This window comes from Carassius auratus, chromosome 7, assembly GCF_003368295.1.
Source record: "Carassius auratus strain Wakin chromosome 7, ASM336829v1, whole genome shotgun sequence".
Lineage (NCBI taxonomy): Eukaryota > Metazoa > Chordata > Actinopteri > Cypriniformes > Cyprinidae > Carassius > Carassius auratus.
The window spans coordinates 25,334,974-25,361,540 of record NC_039249.1 but is presented as its reverse complement, the minus strand read 5'-3'; the positions used below and the strand labels follow the sequence as shown (position 1 = coordinate 25,361,540).

Sequence of the window (26,567 nt, the reverse complement as noted above, 5' to 3'; positions counted from 1 at the left end):
TCTCATGAAATCCAAAATGTGCCAATATTTGGTATGACATTTCAAAATGTCTCACTTTCAACATGTGATATGTTATCTATATTCTATTGTAAATAAAATATAAGTTTATGAGATTTGTAAATTATTCCACATCTTTTTTTACTCAAAATTTATACAGTGTCACAAGGTTTTTGGAATCGGGTTTGTAATTCTGTCTTTTAAGCAGTTGCTGCTGAATTAATTACAGAAAATAATTCAGAAAGGATGCCACACATTGGTGCTGGCTTAGTGGAAAGCTTAATTATTTAAATTAACTGATCTACAATTTAAAAATGTTTACTATCTCGTGAATAGAGTAATGCAAATATAGATATAAACTAAAGGAAAACACATGATCAGTTATCTTACCTGTAGCATTTTTACCCTCCCTTTCTTTCCATAGCCTTATGAGGGCATGGCTTTGGTCTTGTAGAGAATTTGGGTTCTCATTTCTTATCTGATTGATCTGTACCTCACTGAATTCAAGCTCTCGAGCCAATTCTGATTGAACAAAAACACATTGGTAATAAATCATGTATTCAATTCAGACCAACAAAGTATTATGAAACAAAAGTGTCCTAACTGCAAGGCATGTGTTGAAATAAGTTTACAATAATAAAATGTAGGCATGACAATTATTGCAAACAAATGCAACTACAATGAAAAATTAATCCAACATCTTCAACAATTCTACTGTTTTAACTACAATGTCTTTTCTATTATTGCTGGGTGACTCTTGAACCGTATGATTAGGTATTGTACTACATACTGACCTTTAAAAAAATGTCAGTATGGAGCAGTGGTGCCCAGATGTTTTGAAACCATAGGCACTTGTTTAAAGTTTATATAAATACTTTCTGTCTAACTTTTGTATATTTATACATACTGTATTACTCTGTCAACATCTAAGCTCTCTGCTTGCAAGTCACTATACCCAAATTAGCGTAATGACAGCATCTCGGAAAGCTGGTTAATTGATATTTTAAAAAGCCGCTTACCTGACCAGCTGAAACCAAGGTGATCTGCTATTACAGCCAGACGCCCCTCTTTCCTGTCAGCCTCATCCTGTGGATCTACTGCAAATTCCAGCAAAGCAGCAAAAGCCACATAAGCACATAAATATAACACTTTTTTTTTTTTATCATTTAATGTTAAGATAAATAAGGTCACTGGCTTTCTCATGTAAAAAAATATGTCAATTCATATTTTTAACTATAGTTTTTAAACCAACATTTCTGACTAATTTCAACTTTCAAGCAGTGAGCAAACACTAGCTAAACTATCACTCATGAATAAATACTATGAATAACTCTCCTAAGATTTGCTAACATTGTAAATGTTAAGCATCTCACAGCATCTCACAACTCACGTTTAAAATTTAACCAGTTCTGTCATAATTTATATTACTGGCTAAAAAACAAACAAACAAAAAACACTATAAATACTAACCAATGCATTTGGTTTTATATAAATGTTGAAATTTAAGTCAGATAAAAAGAAAATAGACAGTCACAAACATAACCCATACATCATAGAAACACCACAAAGAGTTGAAGCATTAGTTACAACACAGAGAAGCAGCACTTTTATCACTGAGGTTCTGAGGCAGATGAGAAAGAGATAATGGGCCCCAAGAGATGGGGGATACCTTGACTTAGGACTTTATCAGCAGGGATTCGTTCCATCTGGGTCTCAACAGGGTTGTCCCATCTGGGCTCAATGACCAAGGAATCCTCAGGGAAAGGCATTTGCATGTCAATTAAAGGTTCACTCTCTATTACTGAGGCATTAATGGTGCTTCTTTCATCATCAGACAAGGCAGCAGCCTCATGTTTGTCTTTCTCTGCCTGAGCCAAACTCTCCACTACCTTAGCTGCTTCTTGACTAATCTCTTCAAAAAACGCAATGGACTGTTTGTTTGTGTCCCTTGGCTGACACTTTTTTTGTTTTGCTGGTGTGGAAGTTTGAACTGGCTGACCAGGCTTTCCCCTGACTGGTAATCTTGATGGAAGAGTCTTAGTTGTGCTGGATAGGTGAGTGCTTGTTGGACGATTCTGGTCCTTTTTGGCTGGTTTCTTGGTGGAATCACTTTCACAGAAGCTCTTGGCTTTGGAAGACTTTGTTAAACTGGAGGTTAAGAATGGGCTTGTGTCCGTCTCAGATTTTCGCCTTGATTGAGGTTTTATGGGCAACTTTGACTTCTTGCCCTTAGCAGGTTCAACACATTCAGACCTGACGGAGCTTGCCTTAACAGGGATTCGGGACTTTGGTTCCTCTTCCTCTTTGGAGGTGGACATATCTTTTCTAGCCTTAGATGATTGAGATGCTGCAGTGTAACTTTTAGAGACAGCTTTACTTTGGGATTCTGTCTTTTCAGGGGTTTTGGTTTGTTCTATAACTGAGTGGGGATCTTTTGGTGAGGAATCTGAGGACTCCTGATCTTGTTGGGAATGAGCTGATCTAGAAACTGTTGACACTGCTTTTTGGACATTGACTATTACAGTGTCAGAGGAACCAGGATCAGATACTAAATGTCCCTCACTCATAAATTTGTCTGATTTAACCTCTAACATTGTTGGGTCCTTCTCTAAGATTTTGGTTGAGGCAGAGTCATCCAATTTAATGGGGGTTTTAGCCATTGAAATATCTGACTTTGTAGCTGCAGCCAGATCATCCCCAGCATGAGAATGTACAAATAAATCTTTAGCCTCTTTAAGGAGGTCTTCATCCTCATCTGCTTTTATTTGCAAAGACAGGTTGCAACCAATCTCATTCTCAGCATCATTTGATGCTCTAACAGGTTCATTACCTTCATCTTCTGCTATGCCCTCTACAATGGGTTGCTCTATTTGGTAAAATGCAAACCCTTCCTCCTCGTAACTCCTTTTTGTCATGTCTATTGCACCACTTCTTGTCATCTCAAAAAGTTTTCCTTCCTGGAAAAGGAAAGGATTCTGTTCACTTGTTGGTGTACCATCCTCAGTGGGTGTCCTTGCTGGTGTTGTGTCTGGAGTCGCCCCTTGGGAATGCCGATCTACAGCCAGACCCAAGATTTTTTGCTCTTCCTCTTTGAGTCTTGCTGCAAATGCATCATCATCTTCTCGCATTGAATTCCAGGCGTCTGTCTCTGCTTTTGCTGTAACTCCTCTAGATTCAGTCTTAGGAGGTTCCTGCTCAGCATCATCTTCCTCTGTGTCATCATAAATACATATTTCTGGTTTAAATGTTTCTTTTTTTTCCCCAATAATAATTGGAATAGTATCAGTGTCTAAGCTGTCACTACAAATATCAACATAAAATGTCCCTGGATTCCTCATGTAATCCCCTTTAATCTCATCTGTTACATTAGACTCTTCCTGACTATTTTGATAATTATCTGCCGCCTCCTGCTGTTCATGACTGTACATTTCTTGATTTCCTTTTGATCTTTTTAAGCTTTGCTCTTTTTGTTCATCAGTTATATTTTTGCTATTAGATGCAGTTTTGTTTAGCTGTACTAACTCTGAATCAATATAATTTTTGTCCTTAAATTTCTCACTATGACATTCTTGAAGGTTTGGCATTATGGTATGCTTTTCTGAGACAGACAGAGGTCTCCTCATTGCTGAATCAGCTGAAGAAGCTGCACTGTGGGCCACGGTTTGTTGAATGTCGTCAGATGTTTGTGGGCTCTTATGAATACCTGCTGGAAAAGGAGAGGGAGGTTGTACTTTAATGATCGGTTCAACAGACCGTGCTATCTCTGAGGCTTGTTTGAGTTCACTAAACCCAACATCATCCACAGAGGATCTTTCATTTTTGGATGTATGTTCAAACAATTTGAAGCTTTCATCTCTTGCATCAGACGCTACCAAGGTCTGAAAGGATTCACTATCTTTTCTATTGTCCTTTTTGTCTTTTTCATCTTGCTCCATTTCATCAAATGTTTTTATTTTGGCAGCCATTTTAAACATCTCTTCCTCTGGAGTAATTTTCCTCTGTGTCAGGCCAAACTTCAACTCAGCATCTTCTACTGTCTCCTCAGGAATTACTGATGGCTTAAAGGGAACAATCAGGACCATGGGGTCTGGGGTTTTGGGATTGACCTCATAACTTACCTCTTCAGAACTTGGTGTGTCAGGTGAGAGAGGACTCTTACCCGAACTTGTCATCAGGGAAGTCTGCTCACAACCGTCATCGTCAGCATTACCCTCCTGTTCTTTGAGCATTCTACTATGCAAACTGTCTGGGGGGATTTCAGGGGCTTTGGAGGATGTCAGGGGCCCTGTGGTCACACTGGGTTGTTCTACTGTAGGGGGAAAAACCAGGTTGGTTTTCATCTCTATGGGGCTGCTTTCTAAAGAGTCACGGCATGGGGATTCTTTTGTTGGACTAGGCTCAATAGAGTCTGGGGTTTTATGGGAAGAGTCGTCTTCCATCAGTGGACTATCCTCTAAAGAGTCCTTGTGGCTAATAGTAAAAGAATCATCAGCTACTGGACTAAGGTTCTCTGAATCTTGGTGTCTAAGCGGTAGCACTAAACCACCATGATCCTGTGTAGCTGCCCTTGAGGCCAGAGAGTCAGCAGAGGTAGGTATTAATTGACCATCAAAGGATTCCTCATCGCTCAAAAAACACTCTAGTGTTTCAGATGTTCTTTTCGTCAGTTTTCGAGATTTAGATGGTTTGGATGACACAGAAACAATGTCCTTATCCACAGAAGTTTGTTCACCCTCAAAGTTCAGCCCCCTATTTCCAAGAGGAATAGACACAGACTCACTTTTTGTTGGTTCATCCACTGCTTTGCTCAATGCTGGATGAACTGTAGTTTCAGATGCCTGTTCATTGGTTGTCTTCATCTCAGTAGAAAAGGAAACAGATATTTTACTTGTCTTGACTTTAGGAGTGACTGCTACTGATTTTGAGGTCTTTGCAAGTATAGACTGAGCTGTTTTTTTCGGTGATAATGAGAGGCTCTCAGGGCTTGTTTCTGGAGTCTCAGCCATGCCCTCATGTTTGTAACTTTCCTCAGAACTCAATGGGGCTTCCACTTCAGCAAGGCTTGCATTGGGCGAGTCAACCAATGCTGCATGTCTAATGCTGTCAGAGCTGTCATCAAATGCAATGTTCTCTGTACCGTTGTCAGGTAAAAGATCTCTGCACTGATCTGACGAATTTTGAGGAATTGTTGTTGCCATGCTTGAGTGAGTAAAAGGACCTGCTGACACTATTCCAGAAACCACAGCCTTACCACTCTTTTCCTGTGGACATTGATGACCCCTTTGACTTGCTTCTGTATCTTTTTCAGTGTCTTCAGATTTTTTTATGTGTGGACAACTTTTGACTTCTTTTTCTTCATGGTGATCTTCAGGCTTTAAAACATCAAGAGACACGTCTTCATGTGAGGGTGCTTGGGCAAAACATTGTGACTTTGTGAGGATAGCCTCTGGTTTACTCACTGTAGTGTTTTCTGTTTTGGAAGGACCTGTGTGCTCAAAGAGCCCAGCCTTTCTTTTTGAGGGGTCTTGGCCAGTTTGAAATGCTCTCATTAGTTCTCTTACAGACATGGTTTCTTCTAGTCTCACAGGCTCAGAGCCTGTTGACCTAGCAGTAGACTGTTTCTGGGGTGAAGAAGTCTGTTTTTTCATGCCTGATGTTTTCTGATCTTTCACAACAGAAGATGCTTTGGATTCTGTTGCTTTATATGGAGGTTTTTGGCCTGTTTGTTTTTTCTGACCTTTTTGTTCTTCCTCTACTTTCTTTTGAAGAGCCTTAACTTTCTCTTTGATGGAACCGATTGGTGTCTCCTCAACCACTGGTGAAACAGGAGACTTTTTCTGATCTCCAGGGACGGGTAGAAAGGCATGCCCTTCGGAAGACTTCCCAGTGCTTTTACTAACAATACTTTCTTTTGTGCTAGATGAGTGGGTTTCATCTGTGTGTCCTTGAGGTCCTTTTCTTCTTATTGGCTTTTTTACATCTGTTGTATGGGCCTTAGTGTCTTTTGCCACTGTTGGGACTATTTTCCGACCACCTCTGCGCAGAACAACCTCAGTGAACCTTTGCTGTGATGGAGACTCTTGGGATTCAGGCTTAGATGTATCAGACACATCCAATAAGTATTCCTTCATTTCACCACTGGGACCAGTCTCTATGCCAGGCCTGTCCCTAGCACCCTTTGGTCTCTGTGATCCTCTGTTGACTCGAACTTCCTTTAGAAGTGATTCTTGAGATTCAAATGCAGCCATCATTTTTGCCTCTTCGATTTCACTTTCTGTTAGTAGAACCCAGCCCTCATCCTTCCTATATGGGTGGCTGTCTGTTTTTGCAGACTCTTCCTTGTCACATGTTCCACTTCTCAGAATTTCACTAACTTTTTCCAAATCCTCTTTGACTTTTTCCATTATCTCAAAAGGCTCTGCTGACACCTCCTCCACCCCCTTATCTAAATAATCCCCTTGCATGGGACCTGCTTTCTCTGAGGAATCAGTAGTCAGAATAACAGTCATTTTGATAAGGTCTTGTTTCATCTCTGACACTTCAGAGAGTAAATCTGGACTTGCTAGGGCAGGGGAGTCTCGGATTAGTTGTGTTTTCAGGAATGATGTTTCAGTTGTTTCAGTGTCTTCATCATCTTCCATTTGGGTGACATTTAAGGAGCAAATTAACCAAAATTTAAATTAAAGGGACAGAGATTGGAAAAGGAGATAAGGGATAAATTCAAGTTTCAAGGACCAGAAGGCTTCAAGATGACAAAAAACTAAGTGGATTGTGGGATAATGAGTGGTGGAGAGTCTACAGGACTCATGGGAAAATAACAACTGCAAAGCAAATACTAACCAAATCTTAAAGACAACAGAAGTATAAGCAAGTAACTTGCTTATTCACATTTGGTTCAACAGCACACTCACACACAAACAAAAAACAAACTAACGCAATATTTCCAAAAGGGACACAAAAATAAGCCAACCCAAACACTTGTACATGTACTGAAGAACAGTGACACAAAGTAGACATTGCTCATGTAGAACTCATGACTACAGAAGAAAGAAAAAGAGAGAAAGAGAGAATGCAACTTACTAACTTTTTTTTTTTTTTTTTTTTTTTTCAAGAAAGCCAGTGATATGCAACTAAAATGCAATGACAAATAAATAAATAAATAAATAAATGTGTTTTTAGAATGTGGAAATAAATGCATTTGAAAAACAACATAAGCTATATTCTTTTAATCATAATTGAAAGTGTTTATATATATTAGTAGTGGCAATGATGAATAGTGTTAAACAAAGAGCAGTTATGAAAAATCATTCACACACACAAGACAGCATTCAAAATACTCTGTTTAAGCTGTTATTTCCTTAGTAAACTAACATGTTAGTGTATACTAAGGTAAATGTTGAAATAAATCTGGATTCTAAGTTTTACTTATACCTAAACATTAACCTCATGTATACTATACTTATAGGTCACATTACATAGTGTGGTGATTTGATATTGTCTAAAGCAATAGTAAGAAAACTGTACAATTTTAATATCCAACTGATAAAGCAACACATCTAATAAATAAATGCATACAAACTGTGCAATGACTAGTTTAGCTACAGGTTTATATCATATGCTCACTTTAGTGTTTTGTACATTCTTACAGCATATCAATAGAGGGAAGAGTATTGCTAGGCTGGCTTATTTTTTTTTTTTAAAGGCACTAAAAAGGTACTAATGAGGGTGACTCATACAGATTTAGATGGAAATCATAATTTGCTTTGCAGATTGTTATTGTGCAATGGAAGGGAATAGGGCTCTAAAACAATGTTGAAAACATAAACATCACCACAGTATGAATGAAATTCACATTGTACATAAAAAGTGACTATTTAAAACCCCTCCTTCTATCATGATGCATAAACCGATCAGAATGATTCTTACATGAAAAAGAAAGCTACACTCACTATCACCTTAAATAGGAAAATGGGAAACCACAGCTCTGCACATGTTTCCCCCTTATTCAACATACTAGATTAGGGTCATGAGCTTGTTAGAAGAGAGCCAAACTATACTGTGTGAGATAAGAGAAACATACAAAACATGTAGAGCAATGGTTCCCCAGACCCAAAAGAATAGTTCACCAAAAATAAAAAAATAATCTACAAGTAATCCATACAACTCCAGCCCATCAATAAATGTCTAGTAAAGTGAATATCTGCATGTTTTTTTAAAATAAGTCCCTAATTAAGACATTTTTGACGTTTTTACTTTTTTAACCACCTCTATACATAATATTGCTTTCTCTAGTTAAAAAAGACATTTCGTCTAAATCAGGAGAGAAATACCCAAAGATCAAGCACAGTTTAGAAGCAAAATCAGTCCAAAGCAATTCAAAACAAATATGTCACTGGATTTTGATGTGAGAAGACAACAATGGATGGGCTTTTTGAATGGAGGAAGTGTTATTATTGTTTATGGACTCGTATTTTGACCAGAAGCAATGGTTTGAAGTTAAAATGCCTTAACAAAGGGTAGATTTGATTCTTACATGCATGCAGCTTTTTACTTCACAAGACCTTAAATGATGGACTAGAGTTGATGCAAGTGATGCAATGTTAAATTTTGACATGTTCAATTTTGGGGTGAACTATTCATTTAAAAACCACTGGTTGAGTAGTCATTATAAAATGGGTGCTTTTGTGTCTCAAATGGGTATATTAATTAACATAGGACAATGCAATTAATTACCACTTAAAGATAGATGTTAGATAGAATGTTTAAAAGGACACTACATAACTTTTGTGCTCTAGAGGTTAATAAACAAAATAATTGCAACTTGTGAAAAACACTGTAGCCAGAGCTACTTTGCATACTGTGCTACTCCTTAGCATCCTGCTCGGTCTAAAATAGTACCAATATAAACATTATAGGTGTACCTTAGTGAGTCAGAAAAAGACAAAAAACATGTTTGGGTAGATGTATTCATAATCTACCTAAAGTCATATAAAGTTCATAATCTACCTAAAGTCATATAAAGTAAACAAAAAAATTGTGAACAAAAAAGTTACATAGTGTACCTTTAAAGTCTTATAGAAATTGACTGTTAAAATGTGCTTTTTCAATAGCAAAAGGAACCCATTTTATATATTTTACATAGACTCTTTATGTTTATAATGTAATATAATGTGAAAGAAATCTGAGAATCATTACCCTGAAGCTAACATTAATTTTAATTTAACTGAGAAAAGTATTTTACAACAGGCAAATCGTTAACTCACTCAGACACAAATAATTGTTTTTGGAATGTTAATACCATGCTTTGTAAGTTATTTTACAGTGGTGACATTCTCAGTTAGTAAGTTAAGTGGAAAGGTGCCCCGTGCAAGAAAAAAATAGTTTAGTTAAACTAGACTTCTTACATTTCTCAAGTGTCCGGCTTGTCTGTTAAAAACAACAACAACAACAAAAAAAACAGGTGAAGAAAATTCAGTTGTATACATGCTATGCATTAACAGACATACATATTTTTAGCTTAAAACTGCTAATTTACTTTCTGATTTCATGCTATTTGACCCCACATAAGTTGTCTGGATGCTGACATTATATCTACTGTATCACAGCTGGTGCAGCAAACAATATATAGCTATGAGAAAATGTGTGTAAACCTGTTATAATGATATGTATTTTATGCATCAAGCCATTGCTACTAAAAACAAGCAAACAATCAAAATAATAATAATAATTTAAGGGGCCATACATGAGATCCTAAGGGTTTCAAAACATTTTCTAAGTAATACTGTTCACACAACAGCTTTTGTCTGTGCACTAACAAAATGCTGTTAGTACTACTCATAATACTGTAATTAAAGCCAGTGAGACTGCAGACTGGAGTTTTAAACTGAGATAATGGAGGAAAGCAAAAGACATTTTGTCAATTAAAGTGCAAAATTGCAGTTACCTCCTCATCAGGTTCTTGTTCTGAATCTGATTCCTTTGAGGAGCAAAAAGCAGCAAAAGAGGCAGAGAGCGCCGGGAAGATAGAAAGGACAGAAGTACAAGAGAGACAGAAGGGGACAGAGAGAGCAGGCAAAGCAGTTACCAAAGCAACAGAACATATCTGAAGCCAGCCAGTGAGGTGTGACAAGGGTTAAGTACAACAGAAATGCATGAAAGCATTTATCAATTTTAACCCCAGTACACTGCAATATTAAACAAGGAAATAAAATAAAGAAATAGAAGGAAAATGTGGCACTAATGATGAGGCTTTCCAAATAACCACAGCAATGATATGTGTAATAGTCTAATTAAATGCTGTGGTGCTTCATCTATGTCTGATAATGTTACTCACTTATATAAAGCTATGTAGATATTGTGGCCTGAAACAATCATATAACAGCAACAAAATGAATGTAATGCATGCAAACCTGCCATAAAAGCTGACAAAACACAAAATAAATGGAAATTTCAGTGGACAATGCACTTTGCAGCTCTGTAATGTCAGTAATAGCAAAGGCCATTAACTTACCTTTGAGTAAACTGGCAGGGTGATGTTTAAATTGCATATTGCACTATGAGTCAAAGTCCTGTAAGATCTTGGTTCTTTTGTGAAGGACAAACGTCCACAAGGCTCTTGAGCGTTGTCTCGTATCTACAAGTGATTTACCAAGTGTGCAGTTAAACCAGTGTATGAATCAAATTCTTATTCTTCAGATGTATCATAGTTGACTTACTTTGATAAAAAGAGCCAGTCGATTCTCTTTAAAGGCATAGAAGCTGAAGACATGATGCTGGCCACTTTTTGTTAGAGGAACCAGGTTTCCAAAACAGTCTACATAGATTGGTTTACCTTCTAATACCTAGAATGCAACATAACATAACGATAACAGTCTCTTTGTTAAAAAAGCATTCAAACGTGTGTATGTGTGGTTGGTAAATATTTTCCTAAATGCTGATGGTAATCAATTTTGGAGAGAATGTATAATATTCTTTTTATAGAAATCATTACTAAATTATATACTGCAAGAGCAGGATGATCACGAACCATGTGACTAAGAAAATAACATGTTGACTAATTTGAGGGGAGGAGAACAAAGTTAGGATAGCTACATCCTAAACTAAAGAGAGTGTCTAAATAACTGCTCAGAACCAGAACCAGTCATCTACTGTAGTTGTCTAGTCTAATTTAAACTTTGCCCCAAAGCTTAAGTTTCCCACTCATTTACAAAATGGTTTGTTCAGGTGAGGTCTGTGAAATAGATATTTTTCAAGTCTCTACAAAGCCATTTTTTATCTGTCTTTCCTTCTTTCTTTCAGCTTGTTAGACGTGTGTTAAAATTCACATGTACTAGAATGAATAAAATATATATATTTTTAATAAACTACAGTCTTAAAAGAGTACAGTATTTAAAGAAAAGTGTATTGTGCTCTGTGCTTACAAGTTAATGTCTTAATCTTTTTATCTTACTAATAAATAGTGATTTTACTGTACTGTTATTCTAGGTGGTCAACAAAAGTAATATACTTTCAGAGTTGATAATTATGGGAAGTTCAACTGATTGCAAGATGATTCATTTGATCAGCTGTAAGACAATAAATTTGTTATTATCTCAAATTCTCTGTAATTTAAATGTTCCCTTATAAATATGAGATGGGCTTGAAGCTGCTGTAAACCAGTATTCATAAAAAAATAAAATAAATAAATAGACAGTTTATTCTGTCAAGTTGCATCAAGTTACTAAACACTTTACAGTTTTTGTTTCAGTTAACACTGCAGCCGTGAAAAACTGTTGAATTCCAGTTCCGAACAACAATTCCAATTAGTTTATTAATTAATGTAAGCATTCATGGTATACCATTATTTAAGGAACACCTCTTTATTTGTAGTTAAAAAAAAATCAAGAAAAAAAAAATCACTGCAAATAGTCTAAAAAGGCTTTATAAATAATAATAATAATATTCGCATGTAGTTTCTCAGAATGCTCCAAATGGTCAGAACCAGCTGATAATTACTTCCCTTCTGGTAATAACTTCCACCTTCATTTAATGTGTGTGGTCTCCTGAAGCTTGTCGATCAAATAAACCAGCCACATTTTTTACAAAAATAATGTGGTTAAAAGGTATGTGTAATTGAAATTACTTCATTAAAAATAAAACTCCCAAACAATTACTATTTAAGGCAAATTGGTTGGGAAACACTAGTTTAGACAATACAATACTGAGAAATATCTACCTGGGCTACACTGAAGTATATTAAAAAGAATCCAGTGTAGCAATACCCATGACTGACCTCCACATCTCGGCTACGTGCCACTTCTGTGAAGTTCTCTTGCTGCTCCAAAGTTTTGTCCATTTTATCATCAGTCATACAGAAACAGCGCAATCGAGCCTCAATAGGGTCATGTGTTTTGGCAAAGATGACGAATTTGGCCATGTAAGGTACACAGATGATCTCACGATACACCTGAGTGGCGAAGTTCACCGACTCCTGAACCTGCCTGCAGTCTATAAGCCAGAATCTAATGAAGAAAATATAGGAGATATTGGTGCAATTTAAACAATTAATTCATTAGTTTATTGACTGTTTGTTTGATTGTGGGCATCACTGAGGATTAGGTTTTAACGGGAAAATGTGTAATTCAAAAACAAGGAATACTTTTAAATCAAAAATACATAATAGTATGCATTTAACATAAACTGAGTAATGCTCTACCAGGCAATGCTTGTAGATAAAATACCTGGCAGACACATTTGTCGTGAAAGACACACAGTCACTGGTGAATGTTAATGGTGTAGTCCCAGTGATATCCTCCCACTGAGCAGGAGTGGTCCCACCTAAACATGCAAAAAAATGGTCTTTGGTTACAAAATTCAAATATGTTTATAAATTAAGCAACAATGTTTGTACAACAATAACAACAATGGCATATTATAAACATTTATAACCAGAAAATGGTAATTCTTTTTATTTCAAATCAGAAGTACACCATTAAGCTCAGTGCAAGTAGATTATTATAGGCTCTACATGACTTAACATATGCAACTAGTTGTACACTGTGCTACAGTGTTACGCTTAACCTTTAATACACTTTCGATGCATATTGTGCTACCTACAGAATGAAGAGCATTTTGTTTGGTTTCTGTACATTCCTGTGTACTTTCTTACCTGTGATGCTGCATAGCAAACGTAATGTAGGAACATCTCCACCTCCAAAGCCGCCATGGATTGGGTCAGCGGAGCTCTTTGGGACAGGGATGGTCATGGTTATGGGTTTATGGAATTTCCTCCTCCGTGGTTCCAGAGTGACTATAGGGCTGAATGTGGCTTTATTGCCCAAATTCTTCCTCACTACATCAATACTCATTGGTTGAGCCTGGCCAAAAAGCAAAGGCAATAATGATACAAACTATCATAATAAACCCGAACAAAAATTACAATTCTGTCATCATTTTCTCACGTTGTCCAAAAGAGTATATGTAATAAATTTTATCAAACTAAATATTTCTTTCTGAACCTACTTTTTGTAATGTACTCTGTTTGATGACTTTAAATGATCTTTTCAGAGTAATTTCTCCAAATTTGATGTGTAATTAATTAGATTAATTAATCACCACATCATGTAATTAATTAGATTAAAAATTGTAATCGCTTACCAGCCCTAAACATTACCATTATTATGTTATAGCTAAATTAACAGCAATTACTGACAAATAAAGGAAAATAAAATAAAACTAAAATACAGCTGTGTGCACTATGATTCTACACTTTAATATTTTTTTATTTAATCTCCATGCTACCTGTAGGCCAACACGGATGCGTTTAGTGAGAGCTCCCTCTGGGAAGACAGCCTGTACTTGAGGGACCACAGTGCTACTCAGAATACCACCTTCTGGACCAATCAGATTACTGTCTTGCTTAATTCGTGACACCACAGCAAAATACTGTGGAAAGTCTCGAGTGATAATGCGACAGATTCGCTTTTTCTCCAACTCTTCTGGTGGGTCTAGCCCTAAAAAAAAAAAAAAATAAATAAATAAAATGTTGTACATAATGTATAGAGCAGCCAATAAGACATGCAATGCTATGCTTATATGTAGATGATGTGTTTTTTTCTTACCCTCATCCATGCCGTTGAGGATCTGGTTGAGCTCTTCTTCTGTGTACTCACAATGATGCTCTTTCCAACTCTCTCCCGTTTCACTGCGTAAGATCACCAGCTCCCTCTCTTTTCCTCTTAGAGCCGCAAAGTGAGGGATCTCCACAATCACCGGCCTAACACCCAGCAGGAAGTTAAAGAATGTTATTCATAAAAATGTGTAAGTGTGTGCGTTCATGTGTTTTGAATTCTATGTACAAAGTCTATATATCTACCATATTATCTACAGTTAAGCTAATAATTTTAGCTCTGAAATCACTGTAACAAATGATCTTGCTGTTTTAATGTAATGCATTTGGTATAAAAACATTCAGGAATGGGAATTAGATATTTCCGATTACATTTACTTTTCACTAATTCAGCAATAGTAACTGCAAAGATTAAAATCAACTGGAGCCAGTAAAGTTTATATCATGCAGGCTATGCATTAATAATGTGTATTGTATTGTATATTATGAAAAGCAACTGGACTTGGCTTTCAATTCGTTTTAACTTAATTGCTGAAACACCTTGATATGCCCAGATATCTCTTGATGCAAGTCTAAATACTTCATTAAAATTCTACTGGACATGCCTACTAGACTGAGGCCTAATGAGTAAAAAAATAATAATAATCACAAATATACAAAAAGTACCTGCCACATATAGCAATATTCATATTATATTGATATCTAAAAATGCACACAACCACTGAAATTCATGCTGCAATAAAAGTAGCTCAGCAAATGGCATAAAAAAAAAAGGATGAGCACATAAAGCTGGGTACAAACATTCATCTAAAGGAGCTAAAGGAAACACATGATTTACAACAACACATTTCACTACAAATAGTATGACAATCACTACAAATAGTGTGATTTTGGAATGTTTTGATCATGAATTCCCAAACCTGTGAGATTTTGATAGCGATGTATGTAAGTATATCCACAATTTGTTAATCAGTTTCAACAAGTTTGGAAACACTCATGAGTAATCAAGACTAAAATGAAAAAAAAAAAAAATGACACTAAGGTGCACATATGGTACCATACACTACTATAAAGAGACACTTTACAAGCAGAATACAACCAAATACAACACAATTTAAAAGAAGATAAAGTGGGGTGTGGGACTGGCATCCATCGGTTGTTTTATGTGTTACTCCTACCCCAGAAATTTTGTCCCTGGTGGGCCCAGTTGCAGAATGCGGCTAACCAAACTCTCACCCTCATTCAGAGGGGGTGGGGCAGTAGGGAGGTGGAGCTTACTGTCATCCAATAGCAGCAGTGAGAAAAGAGAGCATAGATGGGATATTGTCGAGTTTCCTGTGTAGATCCATTTCCATTTAGAATGGAGAAGTCAGAAGAGCTTTTCCTTCTGGTTATCAGAAAAGAACTGTAAAATCTCTAGTTTTTGTAATACATATGATTATTTTGACAAATTCTGCATGATTTATTGTCAAATGCTGGAATTTCTAAAGAAAATAAATCATCAAATAAATCAGCAATATTATTTTGTTGTTGATATAAATGTAATAAGCAACTAATATTATAGTTATCTCCTAGTTTAGTTTCTTAAAAACCATGCTAAAAGCCTCTTCCACGCAAACTCATTGGAACTCCAATGACTCATGGGAGACATAATTATTACAAATATTTTCAAAAGTTCATTTTCCTAGAAAATCTGAAATGTTCCAAATATTAATTACTATATTATTTAACTATTTGCTTAGATCAAACATGTTCATGCTAGTCTCCAGTTGGGATTTTGTTTGCATTCAAATATACATTTGACCCCTGACCCTGGACTGAATTTATACATACTGAATAAATAAGCTTTCCATTGATGTATGGTTTATTAGGATAGGACAATATTTGGAAGATATACTGTAAAACTATTTTAATATCTAGAGTCTGAGGGTCCAAAAAAAACAAAAATAAAGTCTTTAGCAATGCATATTAGGTTTTGATATATTTATGGTAGGAAATTTACAAAATATATTTGTAGAAAATGACCTTTATTTAATATCCTAATGATTTTTGACATAAAAGAAAAATCTGTAATTTTGACCCATACAGTGTATTGTTGGCTAGTGCTATTTCTACAAATATACCTGTGCTACATATAACTGGTTTTGTGGTCCAGGGTTACATATATGTACTGTATAGGTATATTTCTTAATTAGGTTTATTACAATATGTTTTTACCTATAAATGTATTAATTTTTTTACACTAGATTTTCACATACAAATTTGAGTCTGTAACCCTGTCTGAAATAATAATGGGGGCGCTTGTGAGAACACATTTAATTAAAACAATTTCCCCATTAAACCATGTGCCCCTATGGTACATGAGGGGTCCCCTGATATTAAGTCAAGCTTGTACGTTCTCTCAGTTTCAGAATGGCTAAACTGAAAAACAGTTTTGGACCACTGATGCATAGTAAAAGGCTTCTTTATTGTCCTTCATGGCAAGCAACTGTGTGCTGGGTAACAAGTGAACACAGCTACATCGTAACCTTCCCAACACCCCATGTAACCTGTTTAGTAAATTTATATATTTTCTGTTCTATTTTTCCCACTGTCTGCAGACCAGAGCATTAAGGAAATGCTCTTCCTCCCAAATGGGAGAAGGAAAGAAAGCTACTGAGACCACATCCTGCCCAAAGGAAGGTTCATATGTGTAGAATACATCACATGAACGAACACTAGAATATGAAGATGCAGATGCCATCTTTTTGCGACACTGAGGAATTTCAGTTGATGCAACGACAGTGCATGGGTATTCTTTAGCGACTAGCTGTTGAGTGTAAGTTGGTTGTGCACTTGCTGAGGTGTATTATTGAACTAAATAAGTGCACTTTGTAATGTCCAATATGGTTTCACACTACAAATGGCTGTCCCCTCAAATAAGGCTCTATATAAGGATGTGGAGCAATATCAGACACAGCCCTGTAATTGCAATATATGTAGATTTTCATTAATTAATTGCTAGTCAGCAAGGGAAAAACATATAAAATCATGAAGCAATTTAAGAAAGATCAATTTTTGCTGGTACATTACATTCCACTGCAAGCCATTTAGCAAAATAAATAAATAATAAAAAATTAACAAAGCTTAAGGTGTTGCAACCTTTGTAAATACAGAAATGCAGGAGCAACACCAGCCATTTTGATTGGAGATGAATAATAAAGCAGCAAACAAGTCCATAACAACATTGTACAATATTTCATCAAAGCACTGTTAAAGTTGGAAAAAACTTTTCCTTTTGAATATTAGTATTATTAGATATACTACTAATAATAACTATAATTTTTTGTTATTTTATACTGCCAACAACATTTTATCTAATTTGGAATTAAAACTAATGTATAGTTCAGTCATAAAGCTCTCCTTGGTAGCTGACTGCATCTTTAAGTTGGCAACACAGTAAATCAATATCTATTTCCTTTCTAGGCTTTATTTATTTCCACCCCAACTTGGTCCAAGCCTTTAGCCCTCCTCCACCCCAGCACCACCTTTCTAGATCTGCTTCAGGGGTTCCCCTTATTTTACACTGAAACAGTAACATGTACCCATTGCAATTCTAAGTATGTTTCAGTATTAAGAAAAAGTGGAAATGTATACATTAAAGCTTAAATATAGATTTAAATGAAATGTGTATTTTTTTAAATCAATCAATTTTGTTTGAGGGGTATACTCATAAGCAAATATTTTATCACGTTTGCTGAAAAAACATTTTAATTTTTACTTTAGTCTATTACCCACCCCTAAATGTCACTTAAAACAAGAAAAGCGTGATGGGTCATTTAACATGTAGATTAGACTGCCTTTTGAGATCTTTTATACAGAAATGTTTCCAGTGTAGACCAGTGCACCAGACTACTTTCAGAATTGATTAAAAGTTAGCATGTTATTTTATGATAATTTAATAGTCAATATAAAAAGATAACCTGTTCAGATTTTAAATCGTACACATTATTTTGTGTCTAAATTGAACTAACAGTTCGATCTACCAAACAAAACAATAGCTGCTTACCCAAGGAATTGAGCTCCAGAGGGTCCAACCTCAATTAGCCTGCTAGCTAGACCGTCACCCTCAACCATGGGGGGCATGGTGGCCAGTCGGTGCCTTTTCACAAGTCTACAGGTGACTCGAGTAGGGGCACTGCATTTCCGTGGTGGAATGATCAGCCGTAGACCATTGTGGCGGCATCCACGCATGGCACCTCCACGGGCATCCACCATGAAGCTGACTAGAAAACTGCATTGAGGATGTACAATGTTAAAATGCATTTTAAAAAGGCACCATATCTTCAGATGAAGTAAGAGTTTAGTAATGTTTAATAAAGAACCACTTTAATAAAACCATATTCATGTCATGAAATCACAAGTCACTTCAAAGGGTGATCATGATATTCCAGCCCGGTATTATTTAGTAGGTATTAGTATGTAACATTTACAGGTACAAATATATTTTTGTATGTTTGAATAGATACTGAAATGTACAATAGAGATGGACTGACAACATCTAAAATGTAAACATTATGGGCCCTATTTTAACGATCTGAAACGCAAGTGTCAAAGCGTGAAGCGCAAGTAGCTTTGTGGGCGGGTCTCGGCGCTGTTGCTATTTTCCCGGTGGGATAAATGGCTCTTGCGCCCGGCGCAAATCTAAAATGGGTTGGTCTGAAGTAGCTTCATTATTCATAGGTGTGGTTTGGGCATAACGTGAAATAAACCAATCAGAACGTCATCCAACATTCCCTTTAAAAGCAGGTGCGCAAGTTCCATTATGGATTGCTATTATTATGGCGTATTTACCAGGCGCACGCCTGGAGCGGTTTACAGCCGAGGAGACTGATGTTCTTGTAAGAGCAGTGAAAGACAGAGAAGTTGTGTTGTATGGGGATGGGAGAAACCCACCCAAAATAGCGTCGGTTAAACAGGCGTGGGAGGAAATAGCCACAATTTGTCAGATGTCATTATATACACATATGTCTTGCCACTATTTGGCCAACAGGTCTGATCCTTAATTACTACAATTAGCCTGAATAATTTAGATTTATTTCTATTTTTTCACATCTTCGTGGCACACCACAATGATTTCCGTCATCTCATGTGTTAATATTTTTTTTTGTGTAACAATTTATGATTTGCAAAAATAACTGATGCATCTGTGTAGATTACAATGAGGAAAGTGTATGCGCGTTGTGCACGCTATACATTATGGTCAAGCATGCGCCCTTAAAATAGCATAATGAACAACGCGCAACGCGCCACTGACTTTAGACTAGGTTTTTTCTGGTCAGTGGCGCAATTGTTTAATGGAACAGCAAAATAGCACCAGGGATTGTTTGCGCCGGAACACGCCTCCTTTTTTTGCGCTGAACCGCCCTGGGAGCGCAAGTTCATTCACTAGTTTAGCGACGTGCTTCTGTGGAGGGAAAAGCGCGCTTTGCGCGGGTGCAAAATAGGAATGACACATGCGTCGGTGTACAAAGTCAATTGCGCTGGGTGCAAGATAGGGCCCTATTTGTGTATTTACCTATAAAAACTGTAATTTTAAACCTAAAACTAAACATAACAACTGTTTATAAAAAGAATATATACATTTAAATTAAAAATATAAATGTAATATTTGTATCCTATGGCAAACACATGTAAGTCATAGTTAAACAATTCCAAAAATCGTATTAATTTTTATGCTTTAAAATGACGGATTTATTAAGATACATTTTGAATCAAGTTAAACTAATAAATTAAATGAGCAACTGGCATAAACAATTTCAACTGAAATCATAACCTCCATGATCATAAGTACAATATCAAGCATTAACTCCATTAATTTTATATTCATAAATAATGGTTTGTAAATATGTATGCCTATACAGTTTTCATGTGTAGTTAGCAACATTTTCAGATGCAATCAATATGTTTATATTGTACATTTTATTGTCTATGCAAACGCAAGTAAATGTATGTGTGGTAGAACGTCACGGTTTCGTAAGTAACCCTCGTTCCTTGATGGAGGGAACGTAGAAGTTATGTCGTGACAAGATATGGGGATTCACTTGGGAGCCCCAAAAATGTCTGACTTTAAGAGAAAATGCCATTGAAATTTGGCTAGTGGATTTTGCATACATGAGCCACTCCCTGTGCATACAGGTATAAATAGACGACTGGTGCATTCACTCCTAAGGTTTTATGCTGAGGAGCAGAGAACTTGTCCCTGGCCACCAGCAATGGTTCAAGGTTGTGGCATGGTGACATAACGTCTCCATTCCCTCCATCAGGGAAGAAGGTTACGTATGTAAGAGACTGACAGAATGATCTGTGGAGAATACACATATATGATTGCCCAAAGAGAATCAAGCAATATGGACACCTAACAAGTAAAGGGGCTGCTAATGCAAGCTAACACTAATACTGGGCCTGGCGTCAGACTGCTCTGCCCAGTCGGACTGCCAAGGGTGCAGGAGGATACTGAACCAGGGTTCGCCATGTGGGGAACTTAACTGGAGGAGGAAAAAAAGGCACTCAGATCCCCAGGTGAGGGGGAATGGGGTAGCAAGCATGACAACGGCTGGCTTTTCATACCACTTACTTGTTACCCAACATACAGGAAGAAACTGGCTCAACACAGTGGCTGTAAAATCTCACTAAGGTGTTCGGACTAAGGTAGCTCTGCAGATGTCTGCAAGAGAGGCGCAATGTGCCAATGCATAGGAGGAGGCAACACTCTGTGTGGAGTGAGCCCTCACCCCCAGGGACATGGCTTGCCTTGGGATTGACATCCATTGATCACCGTAGCAGACAGAGAGCTGCGCAGAGCTTCTAAAGCTCCAGGTGTGGTCCACGAATATGCACCATGATCTTAAGGGACACAGCAATGCCCAAGGCTGGATCTGCCTCCACCAAGAGCAGTGCTTGCAAGTTCATCCAAAAAGGTGTGGTGTGAACCTTGGGCATGTATCCAGGCCAGGGTCTCAGGACAACTTAAGAGTAGGCCAGCCTGAACACAAGGCACTCTCCGCTTACCAAAAATGCTTGGATGTCCCCGACCCTCTTGATTGAAGTGAGCACGGGCAGCACTGTTTTAGCAGACTGGAATTTATGGTTGACCGAAGTGGCCCTCTGAAGTCCAGCAATATGATCCCAGGAGAGCACCCGTGGTTGCCTAGGAGGGGGTGTAAAACCCCTGCCTCATTTCGGCTGGAGGGACCGCCTCAATTGCATCCTTTGTCAGGAAGATGTAACCTTCTGGCACCCCTTAAGAACCTGACGATGAGATTGTGCTTTCCCAGGGACTGGCTATCCACTGCAATTTTATGTGCTGTGATAGCAGCCACATACATTTTCAAGGTGGAGGATGACAGTCTATGCTCTAAACTTTCTTGTAGAAAAGAAGGCACTACTCCAGTCGTTCATCTTCGGTTGTCTTCTCGGCAAGAAGAACCACAGATCACAAACAGACTCCATGGCAGGCAAGTTTGTGAAATGTGGTGTAATCATAGACAACCCTGCCAGTTGATGGTCGCAGTGTTGTCCATACGGACCAACATGTGCTTGCCAATTGGCAATGGCCAAGACCACCACACCGCCAGCAACTCAAGGTAGTTGATGTGCCAAAAGAAGTCGAGCCCCTGTCCAGAACCTCGATGCTGGCTTCCCCTTGCATGTAGCACAACAGGCCGCACTGGAGGCATGCATTGTGACAATAATATGCCAAGACACTTGTTCTAAGGGCACCCTGGCCCATATAAAGACAAGGTCCATCCAGGGGATGAATGCGTGGTGTGAAGGTCACACAAACAGTACCGCGCCACCATGCCCACCTCATGACTCGGGAGTGTAACCAGTGCTGAAGTGGTCTCATATGAAGCAGTCTAAATGGCATGACTGCAGCTGGGGATGCCATATGCCCCAGGAGCCCCTGATAGTGTTTCAGTGGTACCACTGTCCTGCCTCTGAAGGAACTCAAGCAGTTCAGCATGGAACGGGCATGCTCACTGGCGAGACATGCCGTCATTATCACAGAGTCTAACTCCACACTGAGAAAAGAGAATCTCTTCCCAGGAGCCAAACCCAAATACCCAACTGGCTGAGGTGCCAGAGCACCAGGTGCCTGTGATCGCACAACTGTTCTCACGTGCACGGGCCATGCTCGAGATCATGCTGAGGATACCGATGCCCAATTCCCGTAACGGGACAAGGGCGCCTTCCAAAACTTTTTTAAAGACACAGGGGACAGAGAAAGCCCTAAGGGGAGAACCCTGTACTGTCATGCCTGCCCTTCGAATGCAAACTGTGGGAACAGACTGTGTCCAGGAAGAATAAAAACATGAAAAGTAAGAGTCCTTCAGGTTAACCAGTGCAAACCAGTCTTGGTGTTGGTTGCATCTAATAATGCACTTCTGTGTCAGCACCTTGAACGGGAGCTTGTGAAGGATTCAAATCAAGACTCACAGATCCAGGATTGGCTGAAGGCCACCGACCTTCTTTGGTATGATGAAGTAGGTGTCGGCTGGAGGTACCACACCCTTTGCCAATAGGTCAGAAATCTCCTTGCATGATTCATGTGCATCTCGCTGAGGTTTTTCCACGATTTATAGGGCGGCTGGCAGACGGGGGGTGCCGCACTCCTGTGAGAGGCTTGACTCACTGGCCTAACTGTTACTTCAGCATGGGGTGGAGCAGCATTGAAGGATGTAGGAGGATGCAGGAGGGCACCCACGCCAACGAGCAGAAAGGGGTCTGGGCAAGAAGTGTTTAATGGCCTCTATCTGCTTCTCTACTGCAGAGAACTGCTGGGCACAGCCATCAGAACAGCTGCTGCGAGAGGAATGAGAGGTCTGTGGGGACTGGCCCAGCAGTGAGTCTCTCACTGTAACCCTCAGATGGCCCGGAGCACTAGCCGATGGTTCTCTTTTGTGGCAGAGAAGCCAGGGAGGGTAGTGACAGAGAGAGCCCATACCATCCCTGGTGAAGAGACAGAGGCGCAATTGTAGTGCTACCATGGTCGTACGCTTACGTTGAACACATGAACCATCCAAAAACACAGCTTTAGCATGCTGGATGCCTAGACATTGATTGTGGCTGTCGATGAAGGATAGGAAACGACCACAACCAAGAGGACATGGATGGAACGGCATCTTTAAAAATTGAGCATTTAAAAATGCTCTTTTAATTGAAGTGCCCAGGGGAATCGCTGCAGACAGGGGCACAGCTGTTCGCACCATCACAACAACCAGAACAGCTTCCAGACAGAATGATTAAATGGTTTTGTGGAGATCAAACACGTTCATCGACTCAGCTCTGAAGCAAAAATCTGAAGAGTGGATGCACCTGTTAGCTATTTATATCTGTATGCATGGGGAGTTGCTCGGGTATGTAAAATACACTAGCAAAATTTCATTGGCATTTCCTCTTAAAGTCAGAGATGATTGGGGCTCCAAAGTGAATCCCCATATGTCGACACAACATAACTTGTAGTGACCGTGAGACAGGGAACTACATTTACTACAGAACTACAAAACAACACTATGTAAAATACATACAAATACCCATGAGATACCGGTGGATATTAAAATACATAAACATTGTCACAACAACATATATCAGTGTTTGATTTTCATGCAAACACACACAACACTTGCACAAATTGTCTGGAAATGTGTATATGCAATCCCAGAGACACAACATGCATAGCAAACATGTTTATGTATATGAAAATTCTATTTGTGTAAAGGATACATAACTATATATATGCGAGAATTTAAATTCTTATGCAATCAATTTTGTGCTAGTTATGGTCATGCACTTAATTCACTTTCAGTAGTTAACTTGGTTAATCTGGATCTTTGTACACCAACACAAACATTATTATTCTTTAAAATCAATCCTTAAAGAATGCAGGTCATGATTAAACAAATTATCAGAGACTATTATATACTATATATATATATATAAACAATATAATGATAATAATAATAATAATATGCTACAGTAATGGTGTAATATTACATTATACTTGGTACGTTTTGACTGTCACAAAATTCATGATTAAACAGATTAAAAACAAATGAGAAACAGACAAATACTGTGTTAGTCTCAAAAAAATGTTTGTGAAATGACAAATAACATTCAATGACTTCAAACTTGCAGTGCCTTTTAGCATATTTAGGCAGTAAATATGTGTGTGTGTGTGTGTGTGTCTGTGTGTGTGTGTGTGTACACACACACCAGCGTTTCCCACAGACTTACACTGTAAGTGGCAGCACTTCTCTGGGGGAAAAATATATGTATATACTATAAATGTAAAACAGCAGACGGGTTTACTAAAAGTGAAAATGTATTCTTTGCCAACAGGAAGCACTTTTGAAGTGGCAGAAATAGCAGTTTCCCTGGTAAAGGCTGTAATCAAAACATTACTGCACTCACATGAAAGCTAATTTCAGTCATTATAGGAAAGAAGTACGGAGCCCCGCACACGACATGCTAGAAAAAGTAAATAAATTGTGCACACGATTTACTAATTTGTTCCCTCAATATACTAAAACGTGCACACGATTACTATTACGTTCCCTCGATTTACTTTTGCATTAGCAAATCGAGGGAACGAAGTAGTAAATCGTGTGCACAATTTATAAATCGAGTGAACGAAAAAGTAAATCGAGGGAATGCAATAGTAATCGTGTGCACGTTTTAGTACATTGAGGGAACGAATTAGTAAATAGTGCACACGATTTAGCCTAATATTTTTTCTTGCATGTCATGTGTGGGGCTTCGTAAAGAAAAAAAAATGACATCAAAACTTTTCTGAAGACAATCAGTTCCCTTCAAAGATACATTTATATAAAATAACCCGGCTGCGTTTTGACTTTAAAATATACGGTGCTCATGTACAGTATTGTTCAAAATAATAGCAGTACAATGTGACTAACCAGAATAATCAAGGTTTTTTGTATATTTTTTTATTGCTACGTGGCAAACAAGTTACCAGTAGGTTCAGTAGATTCTCAGAAAACAAATGAGACCCAGCATTCATGATATGCACGCTCTTAAGGCTGTGCAATTGGGCAATTAGTTGAATTAGTTGAAAGGGGTGTGTTCAAAAAATTAGCAGTGTGGCATTCAATCACTGAGGTCATCAATTTTGTGAAGAAACAGGTGTGAATCAGGTGGCCCCTATTTAAGGATGAAGCCAACACTTGTTGAACATGCATTTGAAAGCTGAGGAAAATGGGTCGTTCAAGACATTGTTCAGAAGAACAGCGTACTTTGATTAAAAAGTTGATTAGAGAGGGGAAAACCTATAAAGAGGTGCAAAAAATGATAGGCTGTTCAGCTAAAATGATCTCCAATGCCTTAAAATGGAGAGCAAAACCAGAGAGACGTGGAAGAAAACGGAAGACAACCATCAAAATGGATAGAAGAATAACCAGAATGGCAAAGGCTCAGCCAATGATCACCTCCAGGATGATCAAAGACAGTCTGGAGTTACCTGTAAGTACTGTGACAGTTAGAAGACGTCTGTGTGAAGCTAATCTATTTTCAAGAATCCCCCGCAAAGTCCCTCTGTTAAAAAAAAGGCATGTGCAGAAGAGGTTACAATTTGCCAAAGAACACATCAACTGGCCTAAAGAGAAATGGAGGAACATTTTGTGGACTGATGAGAGTAAAATTGTTCTTTTTGGGTCCAAGGGCCACAGGCAGTTTGTGAGACGACCCCCAAACTCTGAATTCAAGCCACAGTACACAGTGAAGACAGTGAAGCATGGAGGTGCAAGCATCATGATATGGGCATATTTCTCCTACTATGGTGTTGGGCCTATTTATCGCATACCAGGGATCATGGATCAGTTTGCATATGTTAAAATACTTGAAGAGGTCATGTTGCCCTATGCTGAAGAGGACATGCCCTTGAAATGGTTGTTTCAACAAGACAATGACCCAAAACACACTAGTAAACGGGCAAAGTCTTGGTTCCAAACCAACAAAATTAATGTTATGGAGTGGCCAGCCCAATCTCCAGACCTTAATCCAACTGAGAACTTGTGGGGTGATATCAAAAATGCTGTTTCTGAAGCAAAACCAAGAAATGTGAATGAATTGTGGAATGTTGTTAAAGAATCATGGAGTGGAATAACAGCTGAGAGGTGCCACAAGTTGGTTGACTCCATGCCACACAGATGTCAAGCAGTTTTAAAAAACTGTGGTCATACAACTAAATATTAGTTTAGTGATTCACAGGATTGCTAAATCCCAGAAAAAAAAAATGTTTGTACAAAATAGTTTTGAGTTTGTACAGTCAAAGGTAGACACTGCTATTTTTTTGAACACACCCCTTTCAACTAATTGCCCAATTGCACAGCCTTAAGAGCGTGCATATCATGAATGCTGGGTCTTGTTTGTTTTCTGACAATCTACTGAACCTACTGGTAACTTGTTT

General features: G+C 38.0%; 1 protein-coding gene across 41 annotated transcripts in view; it reads right to left on the bottom strand.

The window, feature by feature from the left end:
- Positions 1–26,567, bottom strand: part of ank2b (ankyrin 2b, neuronal) — a 186,025-nt gene that overhangs the window by 29,317 nt on the left and 130,141 nt on the right. For 23 of the 41 annotated variants that reach the window (XM_026268115.1, XM_026268109.1, XM_026268103.1 and 20 more), the window contains 14 exons: positions 18,153–18,377; positions 15,283–15,381; positions 14,097–14,251; positions 13,777–13,988; positions 13,145–13,352; positions 12,717–12,813; positions 12,269–12,497; positions 10,713–10,838; positions 10,508–10,630; positions 9,941–9,973; positions 9,402–9,423; positions 1,667–6,631; positions 1,017–1,094; positions 388–519 (listed from right to left, as the gene is read on the bottom strand). In XM_026268115.1, coding sequence (XP_026123900.1) covers positions 388–519; positions 1,017–1,094; positions 1,667–6,631; positions 9,402–9,423; positions 9,941–9,973; positions 10,508–10,630; positions 10,713–10,838; positions 12,269–12,497; positions 12,717–12,813; positions 13,145–13,352; positions 13,777–13,988; positions 14,097–14,251; positions 15,283–15,381; positions 18,153–18,377 — 6,704 coding nt within the window. The remainder of the gene's footprint in view (positions 1–387; positions 520–1,016; positions 1,095–1,666; positions 6,632–9,401; positions 9,424–9,940; positions 9,974–10,507; positions 10,631–10,712; positions 10,839–12,268; positions 12,498–12,716; positions 12,814–13,144; positions 13,353–13,776; positions 13,989–14,096; positions 14,252–15,282; positions 15,382–18,152; positions 18,378–26,567) is intronic. The other 18 variants (XM_026268118.1, XM_026268120.1, XM_026268121.1 and 15 more) reach the window with 13 other exon arrangements.